The sequence below is a fragment of the Rhinopithecus roxellana genome, chromosome 8, assembly GCF_007565055.1.
Source record: "Rhinopithecus roxellana isolate Shanxi Qingling chromosome 8, ASM756505v1, whole genome shotgun sequence".
Taxonomy (NCBI): Eukaryota; Metazoa; Chordata; class Mammalia; order Primates; family Cercopithecidae; genus Rhinopithecus; species Rhinopithecus roxellana.
The window spans coordinates 117,188,250-117,209,960 of NC_044556.1; the positions used below are offsets into that span (position 1 = coordinate 117,188,250).

Here is a 21,711-nt window from a genome sequence, read left to right on the forward strand (position 1 = left end):
CCGAGCTAGAGGGAGCGCATGCGCCGGCCACACTTCAGGCGCGTGGAGAAAGGCGCGCATGCGCAGAGCCGAGACGAAAAACTAAGCGAAGGGGTGACTGGCAGCTTGAGGGCGCTGCTTTAGCTACAGAAGGGCCACAGCGGCCCGAAGGCGCGTGCGCAGAGCGCGGGACGGGGGTGGAGCTCTTCTGAGGGGGCCGGGGCGAACAGCGCCGGCCTCGCGCGCCCCCTGGCGCGCGCCCGGGGAGAGGAAGGAGCGGGAGGGGGCGGAGAGGAGGGAGGAGGCAAGCAGGGCGGGAGGGGGGAGGGGAGACAGAGCGAGGGAGGGTTTATCGACCGGGCGATTTTGGTTAAAATATTCAAAATGGCGGACGGAGGAGCAGCGAGTCAAGATGAGAGTTCAGCCGCGGCGGCAGCAGCAGCAGGTAATCATTACAGCATTTTACATATTCATATTCATACTCAACCCCGGCTCCCGCTGCCCCCCCCGCGACTTAGCATAATTTATTAGTACTCAGGATTATTATAATTAACGGCGGGGAGATGGGGGGCCGGGGAGCACGGAGCCCCCGCCGGGCGCCGAGCGGAGGGGGAAAGAGGCTCGGAGCGGCCAGGCGGAGGGGGAAGACAAGGGGCAAAGGGGGCTGCGATTCACCGCCCTCCTCCTGCCCCTGGCCCACCCCGCCGCCGCTCGCCGCCCGCCCGCCCGCCCGCCCGCCGGCACCGGCCCTCCTCCTCCTCCGCCGGCCGCCGCTGCCGCCTCCTAGCCGCCTTCCCGAACTCGAGCGGGTCCGCGGCGGGGCGACGGGGCCGGGGCAGAGGGAGAGGACGAGGACAATAAAGACATTTTACATATTCATAGCTGCTGGGCTGACGGGGCGCATTGGGGCGCGGGCGGGCGACTGGGGCCGAACGGGCGCGGGGTGGGGGGCGTGGAGGGGGATGGAGGCGGCGGCGAGCACAATGCCGGGGAGGCGGCGGGGCCGGAGCGGACCCCGGCGGCCGGACACCCGCACGCGTCTTTCCCCGGGAGCGGGAGCGGGCCCGGGCGGGGGGGCGCTGCCCGCCTCGGGGGGCGGCCCTCAGGGCAACCGGGGGTGCGCGCGGGGAGAGCTCCCTGCTCGCGCCCCGCCACCGCACGGGGGTCCAAGCGGGGCTGAGCCCGGGGGTCACGGCCCTAGGCACCTCGGCCGCGCCCCAGTGGTCCCCGGTGTGGTGGCCTGACCCAAGCCAGGCCTGCTCTCTAGGTGGGTAGGGGTGAGCGGTCGTGGGCGCTAAGAGATGGCCTGGGGCGGCGGGGGTGGGGAACCCGCGCAGGGGTCAGCGTCGCCCCCCTAGGGGGTGGACTGGGTTGGAAGGGGTCCTTGGGACAAGTTCCTTCCGAGGGGATGTCCTTTGGGGCGGCCCGCGCGCCCCTGGCCGGCGGCCGGCAGCCCCTTTGCGTCGTCCGCCGGGGCTTCGCGGGCGAGTTGGGCTGGAGGTGCCTGGCGTGGTCTGACCTCCGTCTCCCTTTGCCCCTCCCCGCTGCCCCCCCCTACGCCGCTCCCCACACCCCCTGCGCCTGACCGGGACGCACGGGGCGGGTGGCCCTCCGGGGCCTCTCGCTCCGAGGCCCTAGAAGCTCCCAGAGGCCTCCCGAGAACTTGAATGTAAAAGGCTGCCCTCCTGCCCCAGAATGGGCTGGCCTGACAAGTTGATCTCGATTTCCTCTCTCCTGCTGGGAGTCGGTGGGGAGGGACGGGGATCCCCCTCCCTTCTTCTGTGGCGGTGTTTTCTCGCTGGGTGCTGGGTCGTCTTTACTCTCTGCTTAGCCGAACCTCTTCTCATTTGAATAATGTCTAATTCGGGGAGGTTTATATTATTGAAATGGCCGCCTGGCTTTCCCCGCCTCTCATGTTTAGTAATTCAGACCTTTAATAACAGCCACTCACAGCCCAACGCCGTGTTTATATTTTACATTCGCCCCATGTGCTTTTGTGGTTCGATATGATTCTTTTTTTTTCCTTGGCAATCCACAGGGCTCTGAGATCAAACCCAGGCCGTGCTGGGAAGAGAGGGGGAAAGCTAGGCCTTGGCTCCTCTAGCAGTTGCCTAGGCCTCATGTTCTGTGCTGCTTGATTTATTTACTAATAACCAAAATGACTACCTCCACCAACTTCCACACACTTTCCCCTCCTCCGCGGGCAAAACAAACTCTCTTGGGGCTTTGCAGCATTAAAACAGCTCCTAGCTAAGTATCAACTCTGATATGGTTTGTTTTCTCTTAAAAAGACTTTGTTATAGTTTGCAGTAGTATTGGGCCTAGGGGGAAAAAATCTGTCCTGTATTTCATTTTCAGAGCCTATGAAATTTATTTCGGTTTAATCCAAATCACTTTGTTTTGGGGATGGGTACCCCGGTTGCTCCCCACCCCCATGTTAAATACTTTAAGGCTTTGTAAAGATCTGCAGTATTTGTGAAACTGAGACATTTTTCTTTTCCTCTAAGAGTTGTGGAGTAGCTAAATATTAGAAATTCCAATTAACACTTTCATAATTTCTTGCTGTGGTGCTCCCTTTCGAACATCTTCATTCTAATTTAAAATGGAGCTGACGTAAATTTTGTGCTATCATTGTCATAGACTTGCTTATTTTAATTGTAGCATTACTGAAAACAAAAATGGGGTTATGTTTTCTTTGAGTATTTGTGTCATGGTTAAATGAGCGAAAAAAGAAGAATAAACACAGGCATTGTGTTTACCCTGATCTTGGAACTTATTCTCCTCCCAGCACACCCGCCCCTCTTCTTTAAGTTGTCAGAATTGATTTTATGTTTTATCTAGACTTAGGACAGTTGGCCTGTGAGAGGCAGATTAACTTTTACTGTTTAGAGGAAACAGTAATTTTGATTTTTGGTCTTTCCTGGGGTAAAATTTTCTTTAACATTTTAATTTTGTGTAGGGGATGTGTGTGAGTGTGACTGGTGTTGTCTCTCATTGGTGGATGTTTACCGCTGCGTAGTTGAGGGAAGTATTAGAGGACTGGGGTTTAACACTAATGTGTTAAACCTTTGAAATTATGTTAAGACAGTTTGGTGAGTGGCTAGCTATGTATTTTGTGGGACATTGATCTTAAGCTTAATCTGTAACAAAATTCTAGGTTTGATGGACTAAACACAAGCTAATTTCAGATAACCAGTTCTCACCATTTTTCTTCTTTCACAGTAGGTAGGCCCTGAATGCAGCAGGAAAAAAAAAATCTGTAGCTTTTAAGAGAACCTTTAGGTGAATGACTGCTTCAGAGACCTGAAGTATGAGGTTGGATGGACAAAAAGCAGTAATATAATTTCATGCCTTAAATAGCATATGTTTTTGCACCAGATTCCCAAGATGTGGTCAAACTGATGATGTCATTGGACAGAGGACAAGGTGCAGTTAATTTGATTTATTGTCCTGAGGTGAAGTGTAGCAGTGAAGCCTTCTCGTAGGGAAACCATTTATCTCGGGACAATTTCCTTTATAGCTGCAATTTAACCACTACTGAGGCTGTAGATATTTTATACAAAATGATAAACCGTACATTGGATTTTACAAACAAAATTTCACTGTTACAGTTTTTGTAATACAGAAGAGGATGGATGTTGTTAACTGGCCTTATATTTTGGTTCACTTTTAATGCTATTGTAAAAATTCATTTCCTCAAAATTATCAAATGGAGTATTTGGGTTTTAGATAATCATAGAAGTGACCCGTATAAATGCTTATTTTAGATATGTTTGTTGTGGTCTCCTAAACTTTTGTAAGAAACTGTGTTTCTTAATCAGAGCATGGCTTAGGCTAGTGGAGCGACCATTTGCCTTGGAATCCATTTCAGTGAGTAATGAGGGCTATGTATTCTTTTAGGTGGAAATGATAATGTTGAAAATAAGGTAGATATTTACAGGAAAGCATGTGCTTTGAAAACAGTTTTTTTAAAATTCAGAATTCTTTTTGGATTTATCTTAGTTTGGACTAGTTTGTTCATTTTCTTTTGATTGATTAGTGATTTTTAAAATTGTTCCATTGCAACATAGTGATTGCACTTGGAATTTTTGACATATTAATAGATTTTCTTGTAAGATGTTTCTCTAATTTTAATTAGTTTATTTTAAGGTGATGATTCAGATTCTGAAGAATGTGATAAAATTGCTGTGCTTTATTTCTAACTTGAATTTGTGATCCAAATTTGATAGAGTATTTTAGGTTACTTTTGAACCCACATGAGTTTATAACCTGCCTGTCTGCTTTTACATCTGTCAAGTAGCTTCCTGTGTATTTCTAGGAAATCCATTGTCACTTTCTTCTTTATTTTTTTGTTTTTTTTTTCCAGACAGGGTCTTGCTCTGTCTCCCAGGCTGGAGTGCAGTGGTGCGATCTCGGCTCACTGCAACCTCTGCCTCCTGGGTTCAAGCGATTCTCCTGCCTCAGCCTCCTGAGTAGCTGGGACTACAGGCACGCACCATGACGCCCGACTAATTTTTGTATTTTTTGTAGAGGTGGGGTTTCACCATATTGGCCAGGCTGGTCTCGAACTCCTGACCTCAAGTGATCCACCCACCTCGGCCTCCTAAAGTGCTGGATTACAGGTGTGAGCCACCACACCTGGCTCATTGTCACTTTCTTAACTCTCCCACCTATTAATTATAATGATACTTTTGAATCAAGGTCTTGAAAATTCATGTGACTGCTGACCAACTGTTTTTGATTTCTAAAGGACTGTTCTGCTTCCAAACCATTACTGTAAGAGTAATTTTTAACCTCTTCCCTCAAATTAGTTTGTAATTCCTTTCCTTGCCAAAAATCCCAGTAGACAAGGAAAAAACAAACAGTGGCTATTATTTGGGTTTAAATGAATTCAGGTGTAGTGTTCTGCCATATTTTAAATTTACTATTCTCTGCATCAATAGGTAGTATAAAGCAGTGTAAATGTAACGTGTTTCATTGCTGCCTTAGTTTGAAGTAATTGTCAATCTGCCATTCATCTGGTTAGTGGATTTTGAAGTAAGTTCAGGGCTCAAAATGTTACATTGCTCTTCTCAAGCCACCGAAGATATTTAATAGAACCTTGAATATCTTAGGCAGGTGGTTCTAAAATAACAGAAGTGGAAATTTGAATGTTAAGTATTTCCTATTACAAATTGAAATATTTGACCTGTTTCTTGAATCTGTATTCCTTCATCTTGAATTTATTTGTGTTTTTTAAGTTGGTCACTCATTTTCATGAATGTTTCCTTTGTACTGGGAAGACTGTAATATTATGTAGTAGTGATTGCCTTGCTGTTACCGGCTATTTTTGTTTTATTTTTTGATGTTGAAACCCCATAGTTGTAATTTTTGCATATTAGTCTTTCAAGCACCATTAAAAATAATATTGTGTGACTCATTAATTTGCCTTTATATAATTGTGTTAATTACACAGTTTTTGTGATTAGTAAAGACTTGCTATGAAGCCTGATTTTAAGCAGGAATGTGTTTTTCCTAGTGAAAGTGATTGCATTTGAATTTAGCACTATTCAAATAATTTGTGTTTAGGGAACAGACCAGGTCACAGATAAAACATGCCTCTTTTTGGTCACCCATGTTCTTGTTTCTGATCCCTCCTTAAATGCTAAATGCCTGAACAAACGCAGTTACTATTTCTTGGGCATTAGAGTTGAAAGTTGTCGATTTGATTCAGTGACATATGTGCTTTGAATTTCTGTACCCTTTCTGCATAAATTTTTTCCTTTTCCTTTTTTGGGGATAACTTTGAGTCACCATTTTGCTTAATTCTTACTGTGTTGCTTAAAGGATGTAAGTATCTTTTTGAGTGGTTGAAAGGGATAATAATTAAGGTTCACAGATGTAACAGTTTCCTTATGCAGCTTTTGCTGGACATGTTTGTGCATTATTGATATTTCATAAGTAAAGATAGTTGAGTAACTGTAGATTTTAATTCTTAGGAATAAATTGGTTTGTTGGTACCGAAGTATTTCTGTGTTCTGAACAGGTGATGAGCTCTTATAAACTGTTTCAGCAGTAATAACAATGGAAACAAAAATAGCATGAGTGGAGCCTGATTTGAAGATGCTCCTTGCCTAGAGTGCTTATGGTTATGGGGTTCTGTTGTGTTTTTACTATGGGGTGTGAATTTTTTGAGCACTGATATGTACTCAATGACTAATAGAGCTCTTTTGTTTTGGGTTTTATTTATTTATTTACTTTTTTTTTTTTTCCAATTAAGCAAATACTCAAGTTTTCAGTGTTGCCTACATTTTGCTTATAGGACTAGTAATTGAGCAAAAGAGGAATCGGCAAACCTCTAGATTTATCAGATTATCTTTTATTTATTTATTTTATCTTATTTTTAATTTTTTTAAGGGACAGGGTCTTGCTCTGTTGCCTAGGCTAGTCTCAAACTCCTGACCTTAAGCAGTCCTACTGTGGCCTCCCAAAGTGCTGGGACTACAGGCATGAGCTACCACACCTGGCCCAGATTTCTTTTAAACTACTGGAACTCCTGGACATTTATCCGGAGAGGATACATTATACTAACTTTTTTTTAAAAGCCAGTGTTCACATTGCACAAAGCTAAGTGTTTGTAGTAGCTTTACTAAGTCTTTAATATTGAAAGTCATAGCAAGTGCAATTTATCACATTATTTATTTCATAATTCTTTGTAACGTTATGCTTTTTATGTTGGAATATAGAAATTGTATATGAAATTAAATCAATAAAATAATTATTATTATCATGGCAGGGTTTCCAAACCCCTCTATTGAGCTTTCTCTTTGCAATAGAAGATATAAACAGGAATGGCTGGAAAATGAACAATATGCTGTGTGTTAAAAAGACTCATTTTTGCTTAAACATTGATCACCTTAATGGAGTTGCACTGATGCCTAAAGGGAATATAGTTTTATATGGATAAGTGACTTAGGTGTTGTCTTGTTTTAGTACGCTTATTTTAGTGGTCTGCTTAATGAAAAATACAACCTTTTTTGGCTGATTCATATCGCAGCAAGCAATATTATAATTAATGTTTTAAGATAGTTACCATCCTAGTTTATAAAGGGTATCTGCTATGTACCTGGTCCTATGCCTGTAGTCTTTGGGGATAACAAGGAAATATGACTGCTGCAGAGGAGTTGGTATGTTTACTTAAGCGGGAAAAATTGAAAAACAATGTATGTAATTACATATTAAAATATGTAACAGATAATGAAGATCGGAGAATAGATCAGGGTGTGTCCAAGTTTGAAAGAGCCAGAGCATCCTAGAATATATTATAGCTGGAAGGTAATTTTGATATAATCTTTCCTAAAGCTTTTGCTTCACAGATGAGGAAATATTCTCACAATGGTTTAGTGACTTGCCCACAGTCACTTAACTATTCAGTAACAGATAAGAACACAAGACTTCTGAGTGTCTCCCGCCTCCCACTCTCTCCTCCTGCCCCATTGCTGTCAGTCAGAGAAGGCTTTGTGTAGAAGGTGAGACTTTTAAACCAAGCTTTAAAGGGCAAAAAGAATTTAGAGGAATGGGAATACAGGGAAGGCCATTGCAGGGGAGGTTGTGTTCAACATTGTGATATATAGGTAAAGAATGAGGAAGCATTTGTTCTATGTGCAGGAAAGCTGTTGGAGGATTTTGAAATAGGGACTGGTGTGATAAAAATGATAGGAGTAATGTGGTGGTGTGCAAGATGGTTTGAAACAGGAAGGGAGAGATTAGATCATAGAAACCATTATATAGAAGTATTTGGTTTATTAACTAATTACTGTAGGTGCTACTAGAGATACAAACATAATTTAAAAATTACTTGACCTCAAGAGACTTTCTAATGATTTATGAAATAAGCCGTGATAAAGGTGTTGAGGATATTGTCCAATTACATTACATGGAATAAGGACCTTTGGGAGAAATTCTTGCCTGGTCTTTACAGTGGAAACTGTTTGTTTTTAGTCTTATGGACACTGAATTGTCTAATTGACTTAGTTTCCTTTTCAAATCAAACTACAATGTTTAGGTCAAATTATTAACCTGAAAAGCACATGCATAGGCAATTATGTTTACATTTTTGTTAGCCTGATTAGTAGATCCATTTTTTGTCCATACATTTGTTTTGTATTTCTTTTATTGTTTTCATCTTTAAACTCTTTTTATCTTGTTTTATGTGGGCCACCTTACATCCTTTCTGGAGCAAGGCAGGTATAAATAACATTACCATAACCGTGACATAATGATAGTGTCTGTATTTTTATAGTACTTTAAAATTTATAGCCACATTCTCATTTTCATTACCTCAGTCCTTTCAGGCAAGCGTTACTATACCCATTTTATAGTTGAGTAAAATAAAACTCAGATTAAGTGACTTTCTCAAGGTCATGTGTTTTTATAAGCGTTAAGTGTGGGTAATAGCAAGACTTCCAGGTTAGCTGTTATTTAGGCTGTGTATTAAGGCACTTTGGGGCTCTATTGTGGAGAGCTCTGAATCCTTTGTGTTGGTGTAAGAGTTTGGATTTTATTTGCTAGGCAGCAGGAAGTCACTGAATTGTTTTTTAAATTTTTTTTTTTTTTGTATGGACAGTGCCATGATCAGAGCCCTTAAAGTGTTTAGCAACGAATTAGATGCAAAGAGATGATCAAGGTTTTGAATTTAGGTTATCCAGAAAAGAGCATTACCATAAGCAGATGTAACGATGTTGGGAGAAGGAGCCGTTTGGGGAGTAAGTCAGTGGATTCACTTTGGCATGTCATGTGAGACATGTTTGGGTGGGTCTTACTAGGTTGTAGATTCTTTGTGAAAATTGAAAATTTTTTAGTGAATTAAACGTTTGATTAATACTAGGGTTGAGATGCTCATGCCACTGTGCGTGTGGACTGAGTATTGAATCTGAACATTGTAAATTCTAGATATCTCATTTTGGCTTTGGCACTGTCTTCTAAGGTTATTTTCTTCAACAATACGATGGTGATAATACCAGTGTTAGAGGGATGCTGTGGGGAGTAACAAATTGATAGCAGAATCATTTTTAAAGTAACTCTCTAATAGTTTTTCTTACATGAGCACAGGAGTAAAATCAGGAATTTTATTACTTGTGCTGCTGTAGAGAAGCAGAAGCTTTAGCAACTGATGGATTTTGTGGGGCCCCTGACTGTAGGTTGTTCATTTTTTGGAGCAGCCAGCATCTTAGGAGGAATGGACACTTCTAGTACTCTTCTGAAAACTTTATACAGTGGAGGTGTTGCATTGAAGCAGATACAGACTTCTCTTGATTTCAGGGCATTCTTTTATCTAGCCCCCACCCTTGCCTATGCATTCTTATCTTTACTGCTTCCTTAAATAGCATGACTCAACAATTCCACCAAGGAAGTTCCCTTATTCTCCATTTCTACCACAAATACAGCATATTATCAGGTTTTAATTTTTTAAGAAATCTCTCTAAAATTTGAAGATCTGTCTTGGGAGGATGGCTATAATTTATCCTGAGACTTGCCTGAGACTTTCTCCCATTACCATCCTCGCAACCTCAATCCCAGTTTGAGACACGTGACCTGAAAGTGCACCCAGTGTTTTAGTCAGGTCAGTGTGTGTGGGACGTTGTGTGTGAACCTTGACTCACACTTTTTCCTCCATTGGAAGGCCATGGTGTAAGGTATGGTCGTGAAAAAAGTACTGGTATTCAGAGACCTGGCTTCTCTATCACTAATTAGCTTTGTAACTTTAGGACAAGTTACTTCACCATGCGTTTTTTTTTTTTAATTACATTTGTAAAATAAGGGATTTCAAACTTGAAACTTTGGTGTTCTTTTTTAAGGGCAAAAGTGGAGCTGTTCTTATTAAAATTGGACGTTGGAGCAAGAAAAGCATTTTCCGCCTCCTTTCCACAGTAGCTTTTGAGGCACTTTCACAGGATCCTTAGGACTTCTGCTGGTCATGACTTGAAAACTTTTGTCCTTATTTATCTTAAGGGACCTGTCTGTCCATTTCTTTATCTCCACAAATAGCCATCTGTCAAATCTGAGCTCCTGTCATACTTTCTCTGAAATTAGTACTTAATTTGTGTTCAGTTACCCAATTCAGCACTTCATTATACACAGTCCTATTTTCTTCTGTAATTGATTATGTAAGTAAATCTTGTCCTAAGAACTTTGAGTGCAGGAACATACTGGTAGGGACAGAGTAGGCCTAGGCATTCAACAAATAATGAATGCTTGGTTGATGGAATTAGTGGTTCTCAATCTTTGTTGTGACAAGAATCACCCTTGGAACTTTTTCAACATGAGAAGGCCCAATTTCTAATACAGTAGATGTCTGAACATCCATACTTTAAAAAAGCTCTAGAGGTGATTTGGTAACATTAAATGATTACTTGTTGCACTTCAAGATTATTTATTGCTTAACATACTTAACATACCTTGAATAATGGTTTTCAATTAATGCACCAGAAAGGCCCTATACTGGAAAGACAGACTGAGAATTAGGAGACTTGGATCCTTATTCTGCTTTTAGCATGAACTATAATAGCTTTCTGATCCTGAATAAATCACTAAACTTTTCCAACCCGTAGGATTCTTATTGGTAAAATTATGGACTGGGCTAGATAAATAGTTTTCATAACTTTTTTTTTCTTTTTAAGCTGGAAGTATTCACAAACATCTTTTGGGTGAAGACCAGTAAATATAACAGATATTTTGATCAGTTCGGCTTACCTGAGCATTTATTAAAAATATAGAACATGATAAGCCTGGTTCTGTCCTAGTAAGAGAGCTAAATTTTATGCAGTGGGTAGTACTGAAGATGGGATTTAGCCTTTAAACTTGAAACATCCTATTAGAATGCGAATGAGCAAAGGTAGTAAGCTTATCAAGAATTGTGGTATTCAATGTGAATAAAAACTAGATTATGATGAACCAATATGGCCAGTTTTTTCATTCATTTAATTCAACAAATACTTATAGAGCTTCTGCTCTTTGTAATGTACTGAGCACAGGTGATAGAGTAATGAATAAGATACCATCTCTGTCCTCTCAAAGTGTATATTGGTCTATTGGGGAAATCATATATTAAATAACATTGGTCGTAGTTTAGTGAGTAGGAAATGGGAGGTTTGAAGTACTCCAGGAGCATAAGGTGGGGACTCCTAATCTGGACAAGAGGATTTGGGAAGGGGCTCTCTGAGGATATCATGTTTACACTGAGATGTGAAAGATGAATAGGAATTTATCAGTTCAAGGCCTGGGAGTGAGAAGTGGAATTGAACATGTTCTGAGCAAGGGGAACACTATGCAGACATCTCAGACATCCCTCATTATACACAGGGGCATACCACAAAGGGATTGGTTCCAGGATTCCCCCACACCCCCCCCCATATCAAAATCTGCACATGCTTAAGTCCTGCAGTAGGCCCTGTGGAACCCGAGTATGTGAAAAGTGTGCCTGGGCCCTGAGCCTCAGAGCCCCTGTGAATATGAACTGTTTGCATCCCATGAATTCTGTATTTTTAATTTGCATGTGATTGAAAAAACCTGATTTAGGTGGACCCACACAGTTCATACCCATTTTGTTCAAGGGTCAGCTGTGCAATCACATACCGCATAATGACTTCTCAGTCTATGGACCAGTATACAATGGCAGTCCCATAAGATTATAACAGAACTGAAACATTCCTATCTCCTAGTGACATTGTGATGATCCTGACCCTGTGTAGGCCTAGGCTGATGTCTGTGTTTGTGTCTTAGTTGTTAACAAAAACATTTAAAAGGTAAAAAATTAAAAAATTTAAATAGAAAATAGCTTATAGAATAAGGATATAAGGAAAACATTTTTTTATACAGCTATGCAATATGTTTGAAAATGTTACTATAAGAGTCAAAAAGTTTTTAACATTTTAAAGCTTATAAAGTAAAGTTACAGTAGGCCCAGCGTGGTGGTTCAGGCCTGTAATCCCAGCACTTTGGGAGGCCGAGGTGGGTGGATCACCTAAGGTCAGGCATTCAAGGCCAGCCTGGCCAACATGGTGAAACCCTGCCTCTACAAAAAATACAAAAATTAGCTGGGTGTGGTGGCGCACGCCCGTAATCCCAGCTATTTGGGAGGCTGAGGCAGGAGAATTGCTTGAACCTGGAAAGTGAAGGTTGCAGTGAGCTGAGATCGTGCCACTGCACTCCAGCCTGGGTGACAGAGTGTGAGACTCCATCTCAAAAGAAAAAAAAAAAAGTTACAGTAAGCTAGTTAATTTATTATTGAACACAGACATGTTTTTCTTATAAATTTAGTGTAACCTAAGTATATAGTGTTTTTAAAGTGTACAGTAATGCCATAGGCCTTCACATTCACTGAGTCTTCATTCATTGACTCACCCAAAGCAACTTCCAGTCTTGCAAGCCCATTCAGGTAATGCCCTCTACAGGTGTACCATTTTTAAATCTTTTATACCATGTTTTTAACTGTACTTTTTCTATGTTTAAATATTTTTGTTTTTTAATTATTTAATTAATGATTTTTTTTTTTTTAAATAGGATCTCGCTCTGTCACCCAGGCTGGAGTGCAGTGGTGCAGTCGCAGCTGACTGCAGCTTCTACCTCCCAGGGCTCAGGTGATCATCCCACCTCAACCTCCTGAGGAGCTGGTACCACAGGCACACGCACCCATGCCCAGCTAATTTTTTTTTTTTTTTTGTAGAGACGGGGTTTTGCCGTGTTGCCCAGGCTGGTCTTGAACTCATGGACTCAAGCAGTCCTCTTGGCTTGGCCTCCCAAAGTGCTGGGATTACAGATGTGAGCCAGTGCCTGGCCTAGGTATTTTTAAATACACAAATACTTACCATTGTGTTAGGATGCCTGCAGTACAACAGTAGAATAACATGCTGTACAGGTTTGTAGTCTAGGAGCAACAGGCTATACCATATAGTTTAGGTATATGGTAGGCTATACCATTTGGGTTTGTGTAAATACATTCTGTGATCACACAATGACAAAATCGTCTAATGACATACCATCGTTAAGTGATGCATGACTGCACATACAATTCTTGAAACTAATGAAAACACAGAACTTTCAGAGAACCAAAGTTCAGCATAGCTGGTTCAGTAAGAATGAGATTTAGCTGAAGAGCCGAAGATGATTTTCATATTATGAGGCTATTTGCATGATCTTTGTACTTTTTAGTGACAAGTCCACAGTTGGAAATTGTGGATGAGAATCCATACTTTTCAATAAATACATTGATTCCTAGTAACAACAGCAATAAAATGTATCAAGTTTTTGTGCCAGTTATTGTACTAAATGCTTTACATGCATTTATGTTAATTACAGTGACCCCCATGGGGGTGTATATTGTTACCCCATCTTTTAGGTTAGGAAACCGAGGCTTAAAGAGGCTAAGTGACACATCTAGGTTTCTGTTTTGATTATGGCAGTAGGCAGTTAAGATCATCAGGCTCTTACCCATTAATTTCTGCTTCAAGCCAGTAGAATGATGAAGAATATATCAAGTGGAATTGGGATTGCAGAATTTCCACTGTTAGGATCTATAGATTTAACAGCTCTTATGCTGAGTTTAACCTCGGTGCTTTGTACAGTTCCCAGGTCCAGATTATGTGCTCTGGAATCAGGTGTGCATTCTTATCTCTGTATTGCATTTTGGAGACACAGACAATTGATTATCAGATCTAATGTTAACTTAGCTTTCAGGATTTCTAGGTGCTGACTATGTTTTTGAAGTTGGTTGTATGCAAACTGCTGATCCTGGAAACCCATAAATTCTGAACATTTTGGGTTTTTGTTAAGAATTGTATTTTAGGGTAGGCATGGTGGCTCATGCCTGTAATACCAGCACTTTGGGAGGCTGAGGTGGGAGGGATTGCTTGAGACCATGAGTTTGAGACTGGCCTGGGCAACATAGCGAGACCCTCTCTCTGCAAAAAAATTTAAAATACTAGCCAAGCGTGGTAGTACTTGCCTATAGTCTTAACTACTCTGGATGCGGAAGCAGGAGGACCTCTTGAGCCCAGGAGTTCCAGGCTGTGATGAACTGTGATTGTACCACTGTACTCCAGCCAGGATGGCAGAGCAATACCCTGTCTGTTAAAACAAATATATATGAAACTGAAGCTAATTGCACATGTTAACCTTGGGATAATTTTCATCTGGGGCAGCATTAATATTTTTTTGTGACCCAGTTGGTGAAATAGAAAATTAGGATTTACTCTGTTTACATGTTATTTTGATAAAAACATAATTTAAGATATTTCAGTGTTCTCTAATGAGTTGTGACTTAAAATTAATATGCAAGCAAATTATGCAAAAAGGTGGATTTGTTTACCACTTTTTACCAACCACTTCCTTTCCCCCCTACCAAGCTGTTACTAAACTAGGGCTGTAACTTTCAGCTGAGGAAACATAACAGTTGATTATTGTGTCTAATGAGAAGTCAGCTATTTCATGGCGTTGGTTTCCAGTCATATACACCTTGTTTAATCATGCCCTGCATCACCTTGTTGTTAATGCTGTTTGTTTCTCAATTTTTCTTTTACACTACATTCATTGCTAAGTCCCCTCACCTTCCTCTTCATAGTGCTTTCCCTCCCCCCAAGTGCTTGCTTCTTCATGCTCTGGCCAAGGAGAATGCATGAGTGTTGCTGGAAAATATCATGGTATGATTTCAGGTGATTAGACTATAGTGGCAAAACCATTGCCTGGTTATGCTGTTGGAATCACATCTTAGTAGTTACATAATGCTAATTACATAATGCTATCAGGACCAGTACGAGACTGGTTTGGTGATTGAGCCCATTTCCTGGGATTTGTTCCCATGTGTTGCAGGCAGATGTCCACATTTAGATGTGCATGCTTCTGTCATGCATGTACACATAGTTTTTAAAAAAGGAGTCATAGTGCATATCCTATTATATACTTGGTGTTTTTCCTCCATGGCTCTCTATTCTCTAGTTCACCCATTTAAATAAACATTTTAATGAAATTATGTTCTTTGCAGCAACATGGATGGAGCCGGAAGCCATAATCCTAAGTGAATTAATATGGGAACAGAAAACCAAATACTAGTTTGGGCTTTTCTGCTGGGACCTAGTGGAGGAGGCTAGTCCAAAATAGTAGTCTCCCAAAAACTTTCTTTAACAGAATATACACATTTAAAAATTTTGTACATGTTGTCAGGTTGCTTTTAGTACCACTCTATATTTTTTATCTACAGTATTTAATGGTGTCAGTTTCTCCAGCACTGTTAACTGTTAGTCTTTTAAATTTTTCCTAGGTTGATGAAAAACACCTCATTGCTTTAATTTTAATGTTTTTACTCTTAAGTTGGACATCTTTTTTTTTTTTTTTTTTTTTGGATAGACTCTTGCTCTCTTGCCCAGGCTGGGGTGCAGTGGTGTGATCTCGGCTCACTGCAGCCTCCACCTCCCGGGTCCAAGCCATTCTCTGCCTCAGCCTCCTGAGGAGCTGTGATTACAGGCACCTGCCACCATGTCCGGCCAATTTTTGTATTTTTAGTAGAGATGGGGTTTCACCATCTTGGCTAGGCTGGTCTTGAACTCCTGACCTCATGATGTACCTGCCTCAGACTTCCAAAGTGCTGGGATTACAGGCATGAGCCACCGCGCCCGGCTGACATCTTATTATAAATTTTTATTAAATTAAATCTTACCAATTTTATTAAATATAAAATCTTTTATCATTTGTTTTCAAATGTACAACAATGATTTATTTTTCCTGTTTTGGCTATTTCAGAATACTTGTAGTTTTCCTGAAAATTTATGACTTCTTTTTTTTTTTTTTTTTTTTTTGAGACGGAGTCTTGCTCTTTCGCCCGGGCTGGAGTGCAGTGGCCGGATCTCAGCTCACTGCAAGCTCCGCCTCCCGGGTTTACGCCATTCTCCTGCCTCAGCCTCCCAAGTAGCTGGGACTACAGGCGCCCGCCACCTCGCCCGGCTAGTTTTTTGTATTTTTAGTAGAGACGGGGTTTCACGGTGTTAGCCAGGATGGTCTCGATCTCCTGATCTCGTGATCCGCCCGTCTCGGCCTCCCAACGTGCTGGGATTACAGGCTTGAGCCACTGCGCCAGGCCATGACTTCTTAAATATTCTCTTTCCATGTGTACCTGACCCACCTCCTTCCCGGCAGCTAATTCCTATACCTCTTTGGAGAAGTAGCTTAGGGATGCATGTGGAGCTTGAATCAGTCTACCTGTTGGTAGTCACATCTTTTACTTGCAGCCCACTATTAGCTGTTCATTTATAGAGAGGGGATGGTTGCAGAGTCTGGGCAGGGATGGGTCAGCTGTGGCACTGTGGTCCTGGAGAGTCATACCCTACTCTTGCACAAAAATGTTTCTCTTAGCTGAGAACTGGAGTGAGCATTTTTTTTTTTTTTAACTCTGCTTTCTCTAAAGGCATTTTAATTTTTACGTCAAATATATGGGAGGTAGGGATAAAAGAAGTGGAAAGATAATACAGTTTTAGTAGTCTAGGGGTTTATTTCCTACACAAGGACTTGGAAATCATAAGACTTCCTGAAATATTTTTAGTGCTGGATTTCACCTAACCTCCTAACAAACTTGGAGTTCTCTGGGACATCGGAAGCAAGAAATTTAAGGAAGCTGACAATAAGGAGGAAGGTATTTAACTACTGAGTAGAGATGGTTCGATGGTGATAATACTTGTGAACTAGGGTTAACATACAGCAGTGACAGCATTGTAAAGTCTTGGCGGTGAGGGAAGATGACAGTGACGTTAATGGAGAGAGGCTATCTAGTGAGAACATACTTGTGCATGTTGTGGAGTGTAAACGCCTACCTAGACTTTCTGCTGGATTATTTAGAACGTTGAGAGGTTAATAGATTCAGATTGTTGCATACATAAGTTTGTTTCTACTATTTGGGATGGGTGAGGAGAGAGCTCAGAAAAGAAACAGGTTACAGTAACAGTCCTATTGGTCTTGTTTTTTGTTTTTCTGGTACGCTTTGGCAATTTTTATCAAGTAATTTTTGCATTTTCTTTTTCAACTGTCAGTATGTTATTTTTACCATTTTGAGTGATGTCTGTGGAATAAGAAGTGTTTGTAAATATTTTGTGACTTACATGGTAAGCTTGACTAGGTTTACACAAAGTCATTTTGTACTACCATTTGTCTAATTTCTACAAATACATTATTTGGGGGCATTCTTTCATTTTTCTTTCCCCTTTTGTCCTTAATTCCCCTTCCCCTGTTCTTCCAGTTAATTGAGTTACTGTTTTTTTTTTTTTTAATCCATATATATATATATATGTTTGTTTGTTTGTTTTGTTGTTTTTGGCAGAGTGTTGCTCTGTCGCCCAGGCAGGAGTGCAGTGGCGTGATCTCGGCTCACTTCAACCTCCGCCTCCAGAGTTCAAGCAATTCTCCTGCTTCAGCCTCCCAATTAGCTGGGATTATAGGTGTGTGACGCCATGCCCAGCTAATTTTTTTGTATTCTTAGCACAGATGGGGTTTCACTATGTTGGCCAGGCTGGTCTCGAACTCCTGACCTGAAGTGATCTGCCCGCCTTGGTCTCCCAAAGTGCTGGGATTACAGGTGTGAACCACCATGCCCAGCCTGTGTATTCTTAAAATCCTTCTTCTCCCTTGACTTCTCGTGTGACCTTTTTCTGATCCCTTAAATTAAAAAAACAATTTTTTTGAGATGCATTAATGTAAATTTTATCCATTTATTTATTTGTTTCATTTTGTCTCCCCCTTAAAAATTTAACGTGGTTTATAGAGATTTATAAACTATATAGCAAGAAATGCAAAATAAAAATATAAAAACCTAATATAAAAATCTAATATTCAATAGGGCCCAAATACTTCTGTAAACTTCTTAACAGATGATGCAAACAAGGAAAACTTGGTCAATTTATGCCCATAAAATTTGAAAACAAACTTTTAAGAAAAGTACAATTCCTGGTACTAAGATCAGAAGGAAACTTCTCAGAGGCCTTATAAAGAGGACCTTATGTAATGTAATAAACAGTGCCCTCAATAGCCTTCCTCCTGTGGACACACCAACCAATTTCAGAATGCCCCTCTATAGACCAAATGCATCATACCAGAGCACCTTCATTAAGGCAGTTAAATGGTGGGAGATGAGGATATTGGGTGAGGACTATTCAAAATGGTCTGACCTAAAACGGGAAAAGATTTTGGAATAATTAGAAGAATGGAGATACTGCATATTCTTTAGGCAATCTTCTATAAATACCTGTTTTGTTCACAGTTAGTACAAGGTTATTGGCATAGTGTAGGTTATCAAGAAATGTTTTCAGAGTAAATACTGGGTTGCATTGGGTTTGAAATTATATTTGTTGGTACACATCATTGAAGATAGAGCGATAAGATTTTCATGTTGTTCAGGGAGACTAGTCTAGATGGCTGGCTAGAGTGTACTTTGCCCTAAACAGTGTAGGGCACATCCTGAAAAGTTTTGTTCTTTAGGCTCCCCTTTCCTATTCTGAATCCGGGCACACACTTTAAAAATCTTTAATTTTTCTCCAACATTCTTTTTTTTGTATGGTGTAAGATGTAACCCTGACAGACTTTCCCCCCAAATGAACAGCCAACTGTCCCAACAGTACCTGTCCGTGCTACCAAAAATGTCAATTTCAGTCATTCAGTCATTTAACCTAGTGTTCTTTTTCTGACATACCATTTGTCAACTGACAGAGAACACTAGATTGAATAGTCTACTTTAAAAGTATTTTTAAATAAAGAGATACAGTTTAAATTTGGAATATTTGTGAATCTTCACTCCCCATGTCCTTATTTGCCGTGTTATCAAGACATAGTTAACTCCTAGCTATAATAAATACAGTGCTTATCGGGTATAGATGCCACTGCTTTACAAGAGTAAAAGAACATACCTGAAAGTGCTGTCCATGGGCAGCAGTTCAAGGGGTAATTTTAATTCATACTGCAGGTACACATTGTAAACTGCTTTGGTGGCTTAATGGTTATATTTTGACATTGTAGTCAAATTTGATACTCCTACCCCAACCCTCACTTTTATGCTCATTCTAGCAGGTGCTGGAAATGCTAAAAGAAGAATACATAGCCCCTTGAACAACAATATACTTGAAAAGTGATTACTTAAATGCAGACATAAAAGTTTCCTCTCTGCATTAAGCTAGAGTTTAGGTGCTTGGAATGATTGAAATTGACATTGTAGGTAGAAGGGCCAGGTGGTGTTGGAACAGTTGGCCATCCATTTGAAAAAAAGAAGAAAATGTATGTCAGGGTTGTACTTTACACCATACACAAAAAAGAATGGTGGAGAGATTAAAGATTTGACTGTTCAAAGAAAAACTCAGAAAAATAGTAAGACAAAAATACAAATAATTTATTTAGTTTTAGGGATGGAAATACTTTTTTTTTTCTTAAAGCTATGAGTAGGACTTTATGGAAAGGCTTTTTGACATGACACAACTCAAATGCCATAAAAGGAAAAGATTGGTAGATATAACTATATAAAATATTTACGGTTGTACCTTCTGAAAGACTCTACAAATAAAATTAACAATATATGGTAGAAAAATATTAGCCTATATGGAACATAGAGGGATAATTTTTCTTACTATATCAAGTTCTCTTAGACATTAGTAGTAAATAACAAATACCCCGGTAGTCAAAGTGTATGAATAGTCAATTCATGTAGAATAAGGACTATGAAGATATGAACCCTGACTAAAAGCCTCTGCTGTAAAGACAAAACCTTCTTTTAAGTTGGATATAAAACAAAAGGATGAAGAATTACAAAATGTTATGTTTTGGTAGGGCAATGAAAAAATTAAAATATTAGAGAAAAGAATAGAGTTGAATACTGGCCATTGTTTTAGAGGTAACTGAGGAAGTGTTTTTTATATACTTGTGGGTAATTTTACTACTTTCAAGGTGGAAAAAATATTTAAGATAATGAAGCAGGTAGAGAAGGGATTCCTGCTGTTCCTGATTTAACACACAGGACTAAGCTTGTGTGGAAACTGTTAGTTTCTTCCAAGATAAGTGTTTCCTAGATAACTGAAAATCTGTTGTTTTAATGCACTTTTTCTTGTGCTTCTGCACAAACATCTTTAATATATACCTTTGGTGTCCCAATGAAGTTCACCGTTTACAGTTGGTTTGAAGCCCTTCTCTAGAGGTTTTCAACATTATTTCTATGTGGAAATCCATTTAGAACCCAACTTCTCTGAAACTTTTGCTTTGGGGACTCCTTGTTGTATAGTGAAATTGTCTGAAAAGTTCAAGCGCGGTGGCTCACGCCTGTAATCCAAGCACTTTGGGAGGCTGAGTCGGGTGGATCACCTGAGGTTGGGAGTTTCAGACTAGCCTGACCAACATGGAGAAACTCTGTCTCTACTACAAATACGAAATTAGCCTGATGTGGTGGTGCATGTCTGTAATCCCAGCTACTCAGGAGGCCAAGGCAGGAGAATCGCTTGAACCTGAGAGGCCGAGTTTGCCATGAGTCGAGATCACACCATTGCACTCCAGCGTGGGCAGCAAGAGCGAAACTCCATCTCAAAAAAATAAGTAAATAAATAAATAACAATAAAGAAATTGTCTGAAAAAGTTCTCACCCAAGAGATAGGTCTCCTCTCCTATTTTACACATCTTCCTCTCATTTGCCATTGTAAAGCAATAACCTTAGCGGAATTATGTCTTCTGTTATTATAACTTATTTGTCTTCTTAAGGGCATGACTCAAAGAGGTCTGTAGAATCTTTTTTTTTTTAGAGCCAGGTGAAATAACTAAATATTCTCTTGTAAGAGAAGGAATTAATCAGGAACCTTGATTCTGGCTACTACTGGGCTATAAACAGTGATGCCAGCAAAATGTTACTTCACCTGGTGAAGTGATGCTCTTTTGAGAATTTGAAAGCAATTTTTCAGTGGATAAAGAAGTTGACAGCACGATTTGTTGCATGTGATGAAGAATTAATCGGCATACAACTTGTATTAGCTGAAGATGGAATGGTTCTGCGCAATATAAAATAATAAGTTTTCCAGTTTATTTTTATCACTGTCCTTGCTTATTTATAATATTAGCCATATTAATTAACAGCTATTAAGCCCATTTGGTGTGCTAAGCACTGTTCTAATGTTTTACATGAATTGTCTCATTTAATCTTCACATCCACATTATGATGTAGGCATCATTGTTATGTGTTTTTTAGGTGTAGAAAAAGTTAGATAATTTCAAAAAGGTAACATAACTGGAAAGTGGTGGTGTGGTGGTGTTAAAAATAATTTAAGGGTTTTGATTCCAGTTTTCATGCTAACGCTAGTTGACTAAAGGAAGAATACATTATCTATAATCACAAACACAGCTATGTGAGGAAGGATTTTTAGAGTTCTCAGAGCCTAGGTTTTCTTAAGTGCCTAAAACAATGCTTTGGTTAAGGACGATGTTTATGGTAGAAATGCTTTGTTATTGCCAATTGCTTTTATCAGGATTTTGGACCTAAGTTACCTGTTGGGTGCTAAAATATTTTTAAAGATGATGAGGCATCCAAGTGCTGCTTGTTCACTTACACTTTTATTAAGTAATTGTGAACATTAATTATGGTTTAACTAAGAAGCACCAATATTAATACTTTTGTTTTTCAAAGTTTGCAAGGCTACAATCAGTTCTGAGTTGTTCAGCCTGTTTAGTGACAGTCAAAACATAAATGCCGTGCGT

The 21,711-nt window shown here is 40.1% G+C and overlaps 1 protein-coding gene across 3 annotated transcripts in view; it reads left to right on the top strand.

The window, feature by feature from the left end:
• Positions 1-300: 300 nt before the first annotated feature.
• The window catches only part of POU2F1 (POU class 2 homeobox 1), a 204,459-nt gene continuing 183,048 nt past the window's right edge, over positions 301-21,711 (top strand). The window contains exon 1 of one of the 3 annotated variants that reach the window (XM_010371799.2): positions 301-424. In XM_010371799.2, the coding sequence (XP_010370101.1) occupies positions 364-424 (61 nt within the window). In that variant the 5' untranslated portion in view covers positions 301-363. The remainder of the gene's footprint in view (positions 425-21,711) is intronic. The other 2 variants (XM_030936357.1, XM_030936354.1) reach the window with 2 other exon arrangements.